Source organism: Malaclemys terrapin, chromosome 6 (genome assembly GCF_027887155.1).
Source record: "Malaclemys terrapin pileata isolate rMalTer1 chromosome 6, rMalTer1.hap1, whole genome shotgun sequence".
Taxonomy (NCBI): Eukaryota; Metazoa; Chordata; order Testudines; family Emydidae; genus Malaclemys; species Malaclemys terrapin.
Genome location: NC_071510.1, coordinates 105,802,212 through 105,817,584, shown reverse-complemented (window position 1 = coordinate 105,817,584; position 15,373 = coordinate 105,802,212). Strand labels below are relative to the sequence as shown.

The window sequence follows — 15,373 nt, the reverse complement described above, 5'->3', positions numbered from 1 at the left end:
TATATATACACACACACACACACACACACACACATACAGTATAAGATTTAAACAAACAATTTAATACTGGTACACAGTGATGATGATTGTGAAGTTTGGTTGAGGTGGAGGAGTCAGAGGGTGGGATATTTCCGCTACTGCTAAATGATGAACTAGCAATTGGCTGAGCCCTCAAGGGTTAACTTTCTCACTCTACAAGGCAGTAGGAATGGAGGGAGTATGTGTGAGAGAGAGAGAGATGCGCATTTCCCCTTTAAGTACACTGCCTTGTTAATTAGATCAGCTTGCTGAGACTACAGCTGCTGCAAGCTCCCTCTGTCCTGAGCCCTGGTGTGTCCCCCTTGCTCTATGGAAGATGGGGTAAGTGGGGTGCAGGAGCAGGGGGCAGGGGGACACCCTGACATTAGCCCCCCCCTTTCTTCCCTCCCCCCGCACAGCAAGCAGGGTCTTGGGGATCAGCTCCAAGGCAGCGGGCAGGAGCAGCACATGGCAGTGGGGGGAGGGACAGGTGAACTGCAGGCAGCTGCTGCACAGGGAACTTAGGGAAGCGGGGAGCTGATATGGGGGCTGCCGGTCCACCCTGGTTCCAAGCCCCCACCAGCTAGCTGCAACGGGCTGCTCTTCCTGCAAGCAGTAGACAAAGCAGGTGGCTACCAAACGACTTAGAAGGGAGCATTGCACAACTTTAAACGAGCATGTTCCCTAATTGATCAGCAACGTAACAACGTTAACCAGGACGGTTAACCGGGGGCGGAGATTTGGGGAAGGGATCCAATAGGGGAAGGGAGGAGGCGGAGTTGGGGCAGGGACTTTGGGGACGGGGTTGGAATGGGGGCGGGGAAAGGGCGGAGTCGGGGCGGGGCCAGGGCGGCAATTATTTCCTGGCCTAGGGGCAGCAAAATTATTAATCCGCCACTGGTTTATACCAGTGCAGTTTATCCTGGGAGATCCCAGTGCAGACTAGATTCCCAGCCCCCAGGGTTTACATTGTCTTTGTCTCTGGTACAGCCCCAAGCACACAGCAAATGTTTAACAAATAGGTTAATATTCTGTACTAACACAACTGATGTCTTTCTAGAGGAATAAGAGCTGAGTTTTCATACAGTTTGCTCTAATGATGGGCAATAGACTCAAATAATTTCAGACAGGACAAGAAATGTGTGACCACTTTCTGAACAAATTACAATGTCACCATTCCTTTTGCTGTCTTCATTCCTTAGAAACAGCTTGTGTCTTACCTGTCCTGGCGGAGGATATGAGAGGAGCGCCATGGAAACCTTCATATGAGATTGGAGAGAAGGTGACTCTGTCCTGTCCAGATGGCATGCACTTGGAAGGGTCATCTCTCATTCTGTGTGAGCCCAGCCTCAAGTGGTCTCCTGATATGAAGGATATCCGGTGCAAGAGAAGAGGTAAGCCACTGCAATAATTGGGTCTGAATGAAATCCTCGTAATGATTAGAGGGGCAGTGCTTCCTAATGGATAGAGCACTGAACTAGGGTGCAGGAGATCTGGGCTCAATTCCTGGCTCTGCCCCTGGCCTCTTGGGTGACTTTGCACAAGTCATTTCCCTTTCTGTGCCTCAGTTTCCCCATATGTAAAATGGGTTAGCTCCTTTGTGAGGCACTTTGAGATCTACTGATGAGAAGTGATATCTAAGAGCTAGATATTATATATTTATTATTCCCTAAGTGTGCCACAGTTACTCATGTCATAAAATGTGCTGCACCCTTACCCATGCTGATGGAGTTGCTGTGCTGTGATGTTCACCTCAGGTGTCCTAAGACTATTTCTCTTGGCGGCTCCTTTTGCAATGGATCCCATACACGCCAACTTTCTAATGTGCCAAGGGGTGCTTTCCCCAGCTCCACCCTGCCCTTGCCCCCACTCCACTCCTTCTCCCAAGGCCCCACCCCCACTCTGCCTCTTCCTGCCCCGTTCTGCCCCCTCCCCCAAGCACACCCCACCCTCAGTCCTTTCCCTTCTCCCCCCCCAGTGCCTTCTGCATACCACGGAACAGCTGATCCACGGTAGGTGCTGGGAGGGAGGGGAAGGTGTTGATAGGGGGTCTGCTCAGCACCCAACTTTTTTTTTCCGTGAATGCTCCAGCCCTGGAGCACTCATGGGGTCAGTGCCTATGATGTAGCCCCTTCACATATCATTCCCCTGCAGGCTGTGGCAGCTGCCAACATTTTAACAAGGAGTTCCCTCCGATATTTCCCATCTCAGCTGGTTATGTGAATGACATCCCCCTCCCAGTGTATCCATCTTTCCACCTGACCCCTCTCAGCCCACCATAGTAACTGCACCACAAAGCAGTTCTTCTGTGTTTCCCCCCTACCTGGCAGCTGTTCCTCACAGCAGGGCACACTATGGTTTGAGGTTGTGGGGGGATGGTCAGGTGGGCAGCAGGTCTCCAGTGGCGGGGCTGGCTGGTCCATTAGGAAAAGGGTCCCTTTTGGTTCTTGAGGCAGGCAGGCCTCCCCTAACTGCTGGCAGTGTCCCCCTAGCTGGTGGTGAATTGGGGTCCCCTGGTTGTTGGGGGCAGGAGTTGAGTTAGGGGAGTGGGGCTCCAGGCTTCCTCTCAGTAGTGGCTCCTCAAGCTCCAGGCTGAGGCCGGGCGTACAGGCACTGGCAGGACAGAGGCAGGATAAAGCAGCTGCAGGACTTCCACTCAGCACAGCAGCACCTTAGCCTCTGTTCATCTACCCCTCCCGCTGAAGCAGCCAGCTGAGGGCAGGTACTGCACCGGGCTTTCCCCACGTACTCTTAGGAGTTCTGGTAGGTGACGTAGGAGGGCCGTTGCCTTGGAGCAGCTGCCATGGCCACTGCAGTAGCTTCCCGAGTGAGTAGCAGGCCACTCAAGTCAAGCCTTTAGGGAAGCGACACTGGCTTTAGCATTTTGGGGCAAGGTTGATAAACAATTGTTTGCACTCACTGTTGTGAGGGGGTTGCTACCCTTTCTGGGTAGGATTGCACCACTTCTCAGGAGAGGGATGGGAGGACGTTCCAGAACAGAGACTCTTCCCCTGGGGTCTGATTAATAGTCTCATGAACACATGAAATATATCCTAAGATCCATACAGGAAACCTCTCTCATCCATGCCACCTCAGGACGTATTCCGTCTATCTGTTCCCAGTTCTATAGGCTGCCTCTTAGCTCTCCACTGTCTCTTCTCACTAGGGTCTAGGTGACTTTTTCCTCTGAGAACTGATGCTCACAAATTCTTCCCCTAGGTTACAGGAAATCCCTTCCCAGACATTAGCTTGGAGAGGGCTAACAGCCACTGCTGTTCCCCTGCAGCTTGTCTAGTGGTAAGATTCCCAAACACTTCCAGGTCACTCTTTACAGTGAAAGCCAGGACCTATTATATCCTGCTTCCCCTCCCTAGGGGGCTTTGCTGTTGCCTACAGTTATGTGATCTGGGAGGAAACCAGGCACAGGCGAGAGCTGGACTTGGCTCCTCTTAAAGGCTTAACCACCCAGTCACACCCACTACCCCAAACCAGTTCCCGTCCTCCACTATCACACCTCCATGAACAGGGCCAACCTAAGGATTTGGGAAGGGATAGTAAAATCACTTCCTGGAGTACAGCCCAAATATAACTACCTCCTATTGCTGAAATGTAGCTCAGCTGGTTTTCCTTCCAACCCTAGCAATTGGTTTTCACCAGCTTACATTGCTTTATGTTTTCAAGCTCTGTGCAAGGACAATGGCTAGGAACTCTTACAACAAATGAAAGCTGAGATTCTCCTTTATGGTCTTCAAAGGCCAATTATGTTAACAAGGGGCTCACAGGGTCCCCTCCAGCTCATTAGTAAGCTACAGCTTTAAATCACAATCTAGCCTTATGCATCTAGAAGGGTGTGACAAGCCTGGAATTACAGTTGCACTGGTGGGAAGAGCATGGAGGATCAATCCAATAATATAACATTTTTAACAAAAGAAGGTACATAAAGACAAGAATTAGAAAAAGCTGATGTACTAGATCAAACACTTAAATCAAAAAAGGAAGAATGGGAATCACTGTAATAATTGTGCATGACGTAACACATCACTGGGTTTTCTGAGTCAGAGTGGGATAAGAATAGTCAGTAGATAACTAAGTTTCCTAGCTATAAACTATAGAGTAAAGACAGGACCAGTTGACCTGCTGATCCCAGGATTTTTTTTTTTTTTGCAGGGGTGGCGTGGGGTGGCGGTATAATTCTCATCTACACTCAGTCAGGACTAAGCTTAGTGTTTATATTAAAATTCTACTACAGTTTTCTCTCTCTCTCTCTCGTTATTCCCCCCCCCCATCTTTGACAGTTTGTCTGTTCTTATCTATTTTGCTAAAGTAAGTCTAAAATTGTAAGAAAGATTTCTTTTTAAAAATGCAGTTCTGCTCAGTCATATTACAAGATCCAATACACAAACCAGGTTAAACCTCTCTCTTACAGAAAACAGTTTTGCAGGGATTTAGCGAAGTCTGACTGTTATTAGCTAGAGAAATCTCAGGAGGGATGTTAGTTCAGTAAGGACCTTTTTCACTTTTAAGCTTTGAATATAATGCAGCAGGCCAAAGCGGAATATTATACAGCAGGCCAAAGCATAGAGCACAGTCCAAACACAATCCATAGACACAGATGCTGGAACAATTTGTATAGTGGGGGTGCTGAGAACCATTGAATCAAACTGTAAAGCCTATAGATGATGGAAACCACTTCAATCCAGGGGGTACAGCAGCACCCTCAGCACCCCTGTTCTAGCACCTATGTCCATAGAGTTCTACAAGATCCAATCTTGCTTTTATTTTTAGTCTTTATGCATATAGGATCACATACTAGTATTTGTAGTTTCCATTGGCTGCAACCTCCAAATCAGAATATTTCTAACTAGAGATCTGAAGTCTCAACTTCCACCATTTACATCAGATGAGGTTTTACTCTGAAACCTAGTGTAGATGAAATCCATCAAAGTAGATGTCAACATTGCTAGCTATTATTGAGTGCTGATCAGTACAGCAGAAATTGACAGTTACTGTAAAATGGGAAGTGGAATTTTAGATTGTAGACAGCACTTGCATATTATTATTATTATTCTTTGTTATCTGTATTATCACCATGAGCCCATTGTGCTAAGTGCTATACAGAGTAAATATGATATTTTATAGTTCAAGTATAAGACAAAAGATAAAAGATCGATAAAGACAGACTGACAGGGGAGGAAAATGAAACAATGAGACAATATTGATCAGCATGATAGGCTGTGGTCTTAGTATCCCACAATCATATATAGTACCCCCATCTGTCCCCCGTCTGACTCTGGGCCCAGAGCTAAAGCAGCATTCAGCAGTTGCACTAGCTACAGAGGTTATTACATTTTTAAATTCTATTGATTCCATCTACACAGTAGATAATTTTTATTACAAGCAGGCTGTAATTTTATGGCATAGTATAATAATAAACCTTTTTAATGCAACCAGGGGGATAATTCCACGGTCGCCATTTAATAGCCTTCATTTTTCTGATCTGTAATGGTTTTGTCTGTGTTCTTTCACTTTAGTACCCAGCATGAAACCAGAACTGACAGAACCTAAATGTCAGCCATGGGAGAAAGTGCAACAGTCAAAATGTGTATGTAAAATGCCCTATGAGTGTGGGTAAGTTCAGCCTGACATTGACAATAACTTTCTCACTTTATTCAAGACAAATTAAATTTCTCAGGATTTCAGTCCGTGACAGATTAGACAGCTTTACTTATACCATGGAAAGTCATTGTGCTGTGTTTACATTACTGCTCAATCAATCCCCTGTTCTTCACTTACCTGTCAGTGGGAATTAGCAGTGATGGAATTTAGGTAAGTGGCTGAAGGTAAAGGGATAATTTCAGCTCCACTTGATCTGTGAAATGGGGGATGGGGGAAGATAAAATGCTATTCTGGATATTTAAAGATCAAGGAAGAGTAAGAGCCGAGTCCCCCAGGGATATAAATTCTCCAAGTAATAAGCACGTGCAATAAAGGAGGTGGTTTTTCTGAGACTGGAGAGCTAGAAGAGATGCAATAATCTGATCTCCCATTTACACAGCAATTTGAAGAGGCCAGTCTGTGACACCAGCAGAGTGCTCAAGGTCACCTTTTTGCACCTCATAATGTGAAGTCTGGCTTGAGTTTATTTTTGTTCATTTATTTGGTGCTTTGAGTCTCCGGGTCACTTTACCAATGGGACAAATGGTGCTGTGGTTTGGATTTGCCTTTACTGTGCATGAAATCAAATGGCTCAATCACTGATTTTTCTGTTTCCTCAAATTAAAAAAATAAATAAATGTCTGGGACCCACCAGGCAGTAAAAGTTGAATTTTCAAAATTGCCTCTGCACCCACAGTCGGGGTGAGTCTTTCATAATAGCTGAGCACTTTGGGTGTGAGCTCTTGAAATCTGGCCATGTCCATCACAGTGGGAGCTACTGGCAGCTGAGCACTTGTTTAGATACCTACATGGGAGCTGAATTCTTGAGAATCTGGTCCCACGCTGTATACTCCTTATTGGTGAGCAATTACTAATTACACGAATAAGCCTAATGACTTTGGCGATGTGGCTCAGGGAAAAAGGTACTATTCAATGTGGTCAAGTAGGGGATTTTCAGTCTCCTAAGTGACTTAAAGTCATTGGGACTTGTCAATGGAAGTTGCACTCCTAAGTCACTCAGGCATTTTTGAAAATGCCACCTAGCCAACACAAGCTCTAACTAGCACATTTTGAATGTCTGAAAGTGAATTCAAGTTAATTCAGTTTTAGTAGGTCTGATTCATCGCTGTGCTATGAGGAAGGATGTCATGTGGTTAGGGCAACAGCCTGGGACATGGCTTTAAATCCAAACTTCCAGTGTGGCCCTCGGCAAGTCACTTAGGGAAGGATTTTTAAAGGTATTTAGGCACCTAAAGATATAGATAGGCACCTTGCTTTTGAGAATCCCGTTAGGTACCTAACTGTATCTTGAGATGCTTAAATACCTTTAAAAATCTGACCCTTAGTCTCTGTGCCCCATTCCCAATCTGTAAAAGGGGGATAATAGCCCTACTCTACTTCACAGGGGAGTATTGAAGATAAACACATTCCAGACTAGGAGGTGCTCAGATACTACGGTGATGAGGGCCTTTTCCATAGACAACGTGTAATGCTCTGTTAAATTGTGCCCAGTGTAACCAGTGTAGCCTTGGAAGTCAGTAGTGTTACAGCCACTTATGCAAAGGTCTGGATTTGGCTCATGGTTTATAATTCTTTTTAGCCTTTGACAAATTTTGTTCAAAGTGGCAGAAAAGTAAGTAAACAGTTATTTTGCAATCAGTTCACTGTTTCTCAAAAAAAAAACAAAACACCCCAACATTTTAGCAGAGAGAATAAATCAATTATTAAAGAAGACTAGAAGGAATAGACACCTAGTCACTTGGGATGCAGTTTACTGCCATGTAGGGATTAAGGATGTAACTTGAGTTTGTTTTCTTACTCTGAGTCTGGTAGTACCTTAGTTTGCTGTGGAGACAACTCAGCCTCCGCTCAGCCCAGTTTCAGACCCCATGGTCCATCTAGTTTACTGCCCTGTCTCTGACAGTGGTCAGCACCAGATGCAGCAAAGTGAAAAACCCCACAGTAGGCAGATGTGAGAGAATCTGCTCCACATGAGAGTTTTATCCTAATCCCCAATAGCTAGACATTGGTTTCAACCCTGAAGCAGAAGGGTTAATATCCTTCCAAAACTATAGTCTTGTTATCCATACAAATGTCTAATCCCTCCTTTGACATCACATGGCACTGAATTCCACAGTCTAATTAAAAATATAAAAAGAGATCTCTGAGCCATTAGTGATTGCCTTGGAGAAATTGTAGAGGATGGGAGAGATCCCAGAAGACTGGAAAAGAGAAATACAGCAGAATACTGGGCAACAGCAGCTGACCCACCACTCTAGTCACTGTGACTCTAACTAATTACTCTAGAGTAGACCTCAGTGGCGTAGCTAGGAGTGAAAATTTGGGTGAATCCTGACCTTCCAGTGGGCAGGCAATGACAGACTGTGCAAGCTCAGCTTCTCCCCCAATGCCACATCCTCTTCCTAGCCCTGGTGCCCCGACACAGGGCTTCATCTGCTAAGCTGGGCATATGCATGGGCCCACGACCCCACCCCAATGCTCCAGTGTGGGTAACTGCCAGGGTAAAAGAGGTTCTCCTCTTCAGGCTGAAATTCTTCACATTCCTTAGGGGAGAGGGGAGATAATAGGAACTGGCCCCCCACTTCAGTTGAGCAGAGTCCAAAGGCTACCCCGCACTCCCACCCTGCAGGGTACCCAGCAAGGGAAACAGGTTCCTTGAGCCTTGGGAAGAGAGGAAGTTTATCTAGAGCGGGGAGGGAAAACTGGGGCACGGGAGGGGCTGGACAGGGAGGGCAGAGGCCAAGGGCCAGAGCTGGGGGGGAAGGGGCAGGACCCAGGGGGGCACAGGACATGGGTCAGGTGGCAGAACTTGGAGGCATAGCAGAGCCTGGAGCTGGGGGCGCAGGGATGGGACTGGGGCGCAGGAGGGATCAGGGCTGCAGGGGGGGGGTTGGAGGAATCTGGGGGCCCACCTTCCCCCACCCCTTTCAGCCGGCCCTTACCACTCAGCAGCCATCAGAAGACAAGGCTACCCAGGGCGCACAGGCTGCGGGGTGCACCCATGGGGTGGAGGGGGGGGGCCTCACCGGGGCTCGAGCTCCACCTGCCCCTGCCAACCCCAGCTCGGTGTCTGTCTGCCCGCCCGACCATGTCCCTCTGTCCTGCTGGTGCCGCTGTGTCCTCGTGCTTCCTGCACCACATGCTGCTGCTCCGGTCTCCAGCGCCCTGCCCACGCTCAGCCCAGTCATGCATCTTGGTGTCTGGCCTGGCTTCACTCCGCTCCGGCCCCAGTGCTAGCCTCACACAGATCTGCCTCCACGAGGCACACTCCTCATCTGGGATAACTCACCCCCTCCCAGCCTGTGGATTCAGGGGGCTCCAGCCCTGCCTGCACTCCATCCTGGATTTCAGGTGCCCAAGAGATGCTCTGGGCCACTGTGGCAGATTTGGGTGGGCCTGGATGCTAAGTGGTAGGCCTCATTAAGAAGAGCTGTGCCTAACTGATGGGCTGAGGAGAATTAAGAGGGTATTTAGGCCATTAGGCAGATAATACAAAAGACACAGGAAGAAAGTGAGAAGAGGTAGATAGCTCCTTCCTTATCCTGCATCTCTAGGACTGTAGGTGTAAGGCTATATAGTGTATAAGGGTGGTGGAAACTAATTTTGTAAATAGACTGCATCGGGTGTTTTATGAGCACAAAGTCTCTGAGTCATTTGTGGGCTTGGAGAGAAGCAGGACTGAACTGGCCCTCCCATAGGAAAATACAGTATCTATCTATAAAAAGAGGAATAAGGACAACCCAGGGAATTATAGACCAGTCAGTTTAACTTTGATATCTGGAAAGATAATATAGCAAATAATCAAACAAACAATTTGTAAATACCTAGAAGATAATAAAGTGATTGGTAAAAAAATCAACATGGATTTGTCAAGAACAAATCATATCAGACTAACGTAATTTCCTTCTTTGACAGGTTAACAAGTCTTGTGGATAGGGGGGAAGTGGTAGATGTGAAATACCTTGACTTTAGTAAGGCTTTTGATGCAGTCTCACATGACCTTCTCATGAGCAAACTAGGGTAATATAGCCTAGACAAACCTACTATAAAGGTGGGTATACAGCTGGCTGGAAAATTGTACTCAGAGCAGTTATCAATGGTTCACAGTCAAGATGGAAGGGCGTATCAAGTGGGATTCCACAGTGATCTGTCTGGGTCCAGTTCTATTCAATATCTTAATAAATGATTTGGATAATGGCATAGAGAGTACACTTATAAACTTTGGGGATGATACCAAGGTTGGAGGGGTTGCAAGTGCTTTGGTGGATAGGATTAGAATTCAAAATGACCTTGACAAACTGGAGAAATGATCTGAAACAAGTAGGATGAAATTCAATAAAGACAAATGCAAAGTACTACAGGTAAGATGGAATTATCAGTAGCGTAACTACAAAATGGAAAGTATAAGTTCACCTTTCAGTTTCATTTAATGTCCCTTGTTCTTCTGTTAGAGGACAGGAAGAACAGAAGTTCCCAATCTACTTTCCCTAGACCATTCTTTATTTTATAGACTTTTATCATATCACCTCTTATTCATCTCCTTTCTACAGTGAACAATCCCAGTCTTTTCAATCACTCTTCCTATGAGAGTTTTTTCTTTATCCCTAATCATACTTGTCATCCTTCTCTGAACCCCCTCCAAACTCTGCAAACTCCTTTTCGAAATGGGGTGACCAGCACTGCGCATTGTGTTCTAGTTGAAGGCGTACCATTGATTTATATAACGGCAATATATTATTCTCCATATTATCTTTCATCACATTCCTTATGCATCTTAATATTCTGTCTCCAGGCATCAAGGAGGCTCTAAATTACGCCTGGCTGCAGCAGTTCCCAAACGGCTATTTTGCAACAAGGGGATTGCTGGAGTGCAGCATGTTCCAGCCACATCCCTTGCCCTGGTATATCCTTGGCCTGGGGGACTCCCTCACCAGCTGGTTCAATCAGCTTTTCACTTGCTTTGGATTGCTGAAGCATTACGAAGCATTACAAAGCAGGCAGATCAGTGAGTTAGGATCTTCCCCTTAGTCTTTTCTTTTCAGCTAAATTAAACAGCCTCGTATACACATTTTTGTAAGTATTGTAAAAACCAGGTGTTAATTTGTTATTTTCAGACAAATAAAGCAATACAGTAAGTCTACTATGTGTTTTTAAAATAGCAAATGGTAGAAGCAACTGAGTTTAGCTGTCAAGAGGGTGTGGATAACAGTGATGCCTAAAACTGATATTTAGGCACTTAAATCTGGAGTTTAGGTGCCTAAATACGTTGGTGGATCTGGACCTAAAGGCTAAAACATGCTCCCATTGAAATCAATGGCAAAATTAACAGAGACTTCAAAGGGCGGATAAAGGTCTTAAGTTAGGCACAGCATACCTGTGATGGAGAGAGAGACAGAGAGCCTAATTCTGATCTCACTTACCTGCATGTAAGCCATGAGTAACTTCACCGAAGTCATTGGGAATGCATCAACGTACGTGAGATCAGAATATGACACTTTTTTTTCCCTTTTAAGAGGTACCAAGATAAAGCAGAAGTAAATGATGCGATTTCTGCTTTTCTTTTCAGACCGTCCCTGGATGTCTGTGCCACCGATGAGAGAAGCAAGAGAAACACAGCCTTAACTGTGTGTAAGATGTACGCTCTTGAGTGTATGGGCAGAAAATACTCTTTGACCAGTGAGGAAAACTGCAAAATGCCTGCTGCTGCTGCAAAACCTTGTGGCTCATGTCATTTGTGGCAAACATGTAATGGTAAGAGAGTCCTCACATTGAATGTGGATGAATTAGGAGAAGCTCCCTGTGAATAAAAGAAAACCTTTATCCTCTTGCACATTAGCCATGACTCTGCTCCTGGCTTGATGTGCCTCCATTTACCCATCTGTAAAATAGATATAAGAATTCCTTCCTACCTTCCAGAGGTGTTTGGAACATAGGAATTGCCCTCCTGAATCAGAGCTGAGGCCCATCTAGTCCTGTGTCCTGTCTCTGACAGTGACCAAATGCTTCTATGCTGGAAAAAAGCCTGTAGGAAATAATTGTGGAATAATAGCGAAAGTTTCTTGCTAACTCCCATTAATTAGAGGTTGGAGCATGAAATTTGATATCCATTCTAGAACCTTTGGGGTGAAATCTTGACTGCACTGAAGTCAATGGCAAAACTCCCATTGACTTCAATGGGGCCATGATTTCACCCCTGGTGTTTGTTATTAAATCCTTGCTCATCTTAACTCTGGATGTTGTCACTGTCCATGGCAATGTCCAACACTTTTCTGAATCCCGCTGAGCACTTGCCTTCAATGTTATCTTGTGGCAATGAATTCAGTGGCTAATTACACATTGTGTGGAAAAAATATTTCCTTTGCTGCCTTTCAGTTTCATTGAACATCCCCTTGTTCCTTCATTATGAGAAAAGATGAAGCAAAGTGCCTGGTCTATGCTCTCATACATACTCAAACATTATACACTCTCTTTTCTAAAGTAAACAGTCCCAATCTTTTAAATCTATCGTCAAATAGAAGTTCTTCCAGGCCCCTAATTATTCTGATCACTGGTCTTTTAATCTCCTCTGTTTCTGTTACATCTCTTTTGACCTAGAGTGACCAGAATTAGTATTTGTAAAGTGCTTTGAGATCCCCACATACAGATTAGTTGTTATATTTCTTACAATAAAACTCCATCAAAAACATATTTTTATATCTTGTCTAGTGGGTTCATACAGTGATCCTTAGCAAACATTGTTTTGAAAATAGCAAACAACAATAAAAATGGGTAAAGAGTTAAAATAGAAGGGAAGAAATTAGGCAAAGATTAAACAAATAGTCAAAATAACTAAGCCTTAAATAAGGACAACTGTGCACTAAGGTTAAACCTAAAGGGGGAGAGGGATAGCTCAGTGGTTTGAGCATTGGCCTGCTAAAGCCAGGGTTGTGAGTTGAATCTTTGAAGGGGCCATTTAGGGATTTGGGGCAAAAATCTGTCTGGGGATTGGTCCTGCTTTGAGCAGGGGGTTAGACTAGATGACCTCCTGAGGTCCCTTCCAACCCTGATATTCTGACAACTCTAAAAACACACACAAATGGAAGAGAAATCTCATACCCCTTATTGTTTGTATGTTGCTATTTAGGCCCTGATCCTGTGAACACTTATGCATGTGCATATATACACTTATGTGAGCAGATCTATTGACATCAGTGAGATTACTTATTAGTAAAATTATACACATATGTAGAGTTTACAGGATCAGGGCCTTAACTTGTTAGTCTCTGGAGCAGGGACCTGTCATCTTATACGTCCACCAGATAAATAATAAATCATGCTAGTATTTTTTTCAAGCAATAATTTCAAATGGGTAGCAGAGATCTGTGCTCTCAGTCATCCTCAGCAAGCACTGCTCAGACTAGCAGCAGCCCCAATACACACTTACGACTCCTGTTACAATAGAACTGCTGTTTGCATGTGCTTGCAGTTTTTCCACTGAACCTGAATATTGATTAACATCTGACCAGGAGCAGGAGCTCCTACAAATTGCTCAGTTACTGGGACAATTTCTGATAGGAGGGCAGTTATGAGTCTGTTTTTCTTTCAGTGGTTGAGATACTAATATTGGGGTATGTGTGTTTTTTAGCTCAAACCAACACGTGTGTGTGCCGAGAAGCTGGGCAATGCGACGAGGGAGGAATAAGCATTTGTGTTGAAGTGAATGGGAAAGTCACCAGTAGGACAATGACTGAATGCGAGGCTGGTCTCCTCAAGTGCCGGGGGGAGAATGTCACCCCTGTCAGCATAAGACCCTGTGATGTACAGAGTAAATAAGATATTTTATAGTTCATTTTGCTTCTTGACATGGGATATGTCAAAATGTCAATAGTTGGGCAGGTTATGCTTAAAAGTGCCTTTGAGTTTGTTTTTTCCTTTCTATGTACATAAAACCTTATTCTACCCAATGTAGGGCCTGACATGAAGCCCACTGAAATCCATGAGGGTCTTTTCATTAGCCTCAGTGGGCTTTGAATCAGGGCCCTTAGCCCTTACTCAGCTTGAACAGTCCCATTGAAGCTAAAATAAGGGCTATAGGTCTAGGCCTATGGCTTGGAATTGGCAAGTCTGCTTTATATTTCCCTCTGGGTTAAAAATGTTCCAAAATTGGCCTTGATCCTGCATCTTATTTCCTGCAGGCACATAGAACAATTTGTAGACTCAGTCTAAATCTGCAAATACCAAGATGCTATTTATAGAGAGTGATTGATTTAAGTGTCTAAAACATGTAAATTAATTTGAGAGAGAAAAAAAAAAAAACCACCTCACAAATGCACACATACACTGATTGGACTAGATAGCTTCCCTGTGTAGAAACCAGGGAAAAGAATGGCCCATTAATGCAATAAGAGATATGATATTCCCTTTTAATGAAGTAACTTTATTACCATTTTGCCTTATTCAATTAAGCACACTGCATGCACAGCACTGTACCTATCACTGAGCCTGAAGCATTTATAAGTCAAAGCAATATGCACTAATAATGAAGACAGCTTAAAATAATGAAAAGAATTAATATACTGGAGCTTCTTGTACACAATTCTGCTTAATACAAATATAACCATATATTTCACATTATCCTAACTTTCACTGAGACCTAAACTTTCAAACACAGGCAGCTAAGTTGAACTTGCCAAAATGCATTTGTATATTTGTAAAATAGGAATTTACATATGGAAAAGTATCTAGCAAAATCTGTTTTCAAAGGAAAATTTTCTCAAGGTGGGTTGTTTTGGGGAGGCATCTTCTAAACTACACTCAGTCTCCTTGGAGATACTTTGGGGCAATTTCTTAAGGAAGAAGGCTGTCCAGTAAAGGGGGTGTCTTGTACACTGCAGCTTGTGAACCTAAACTCTGCAAACAGGCAACATGCACGTACCTGTTTTATGCATGCAATGGCATGTTTGCAGGTACACACACATGTTGCAAGTACAATTTAGGTGCCTGTGTTTGAAAATACCCCCCTCCCCTCTTTTTTTCTTCGTAGTTACTCTTAGATCGAAACAAGGACATGGGCTGGGGGCCGAGTAGCAAGATGGATGATAAAATGAGTTGGATAAGATTGTGAAACTAGTACGTTTTTAAAGCAATGGATTTATATTTATCATTAAATGCCTATCAAACATAACAGGTCCCGTCGTTTCTCCATATAATGACTATTGACTGATTTGTATGTGTGGTTGACCTGCGTAAACCCTACCTCAGCTTGAAAAGCTCCATTCTGTGGTAGTACTGGAAATGAGAATTCTGAAGTCTTCCTCTGGCACTTATTTGCATACTAGGCCTCTCAATTCTTTGCCAGCTCACATATTTTCACAGAAGTGCCCTAGCTTCAGAAGCAAACTTAAAGCTCTGGACATGCTTATTTATTCAGTGAAGTTTCTTTCCCCTGGAACGATTCTCCTACATTTATCATTTGACCCTTGGTCATCCTGGTTCACCACTAAAGCTGCTCTTATACAAGAACTTATTTTGTTGGCTAGCAAAGTGTTGTCGAGTTTCCACATCCCAATCATAAAGGGCCAGATTCAGCAGCCCTCACTCAGGCTGAGTATTGCTTACTCACATGAGCCGTCTCTTTAAATTAGTAATTTGATGTGTTTGAGTTTGAACCGCATTTAACAACCATGTTCTAGCCTTTAAC

The 15,373-nt window shown here is 44.3% G+C and overlaps 1 protein-coding gene across 1 annotated transcript in view; it reads left to right on the top strand.

The window, feature by feature from the left end:
• The window catches only part of C7 (complement C7), a 33,500-nt gene extending 19,878 nt beyond the window's left edge, over positions 1 to 13,622 (top strand). The window contains exons 15-18 of the mRNA XM_054031992.1: positions 1,221 to 1,412; positions 5,550 to 5,646; positions 11,261 to 11,445; positions 13,319 to 13,622. Of these exons, the coding sequence (XP_053887967.1) occupies positions 1,221 to 1,412; positions 5,550 to 5,646; positions 11,261 to 11,445; positions 13,319 to 13,506 (662 nt within the window). The 3' untranslated portion in view covers positions 13,507 to 13,622. The remainder of the gene's footprint in view (positions 1 to 1,220; positions 1,413 to 5,549; positions 5,647 to 11,260; positions 11,446 to 13,318) is intronic.
• The last annotated feature ends 1,751 nt before the right edge of the window (positions 13,623 to 15,373 follow it).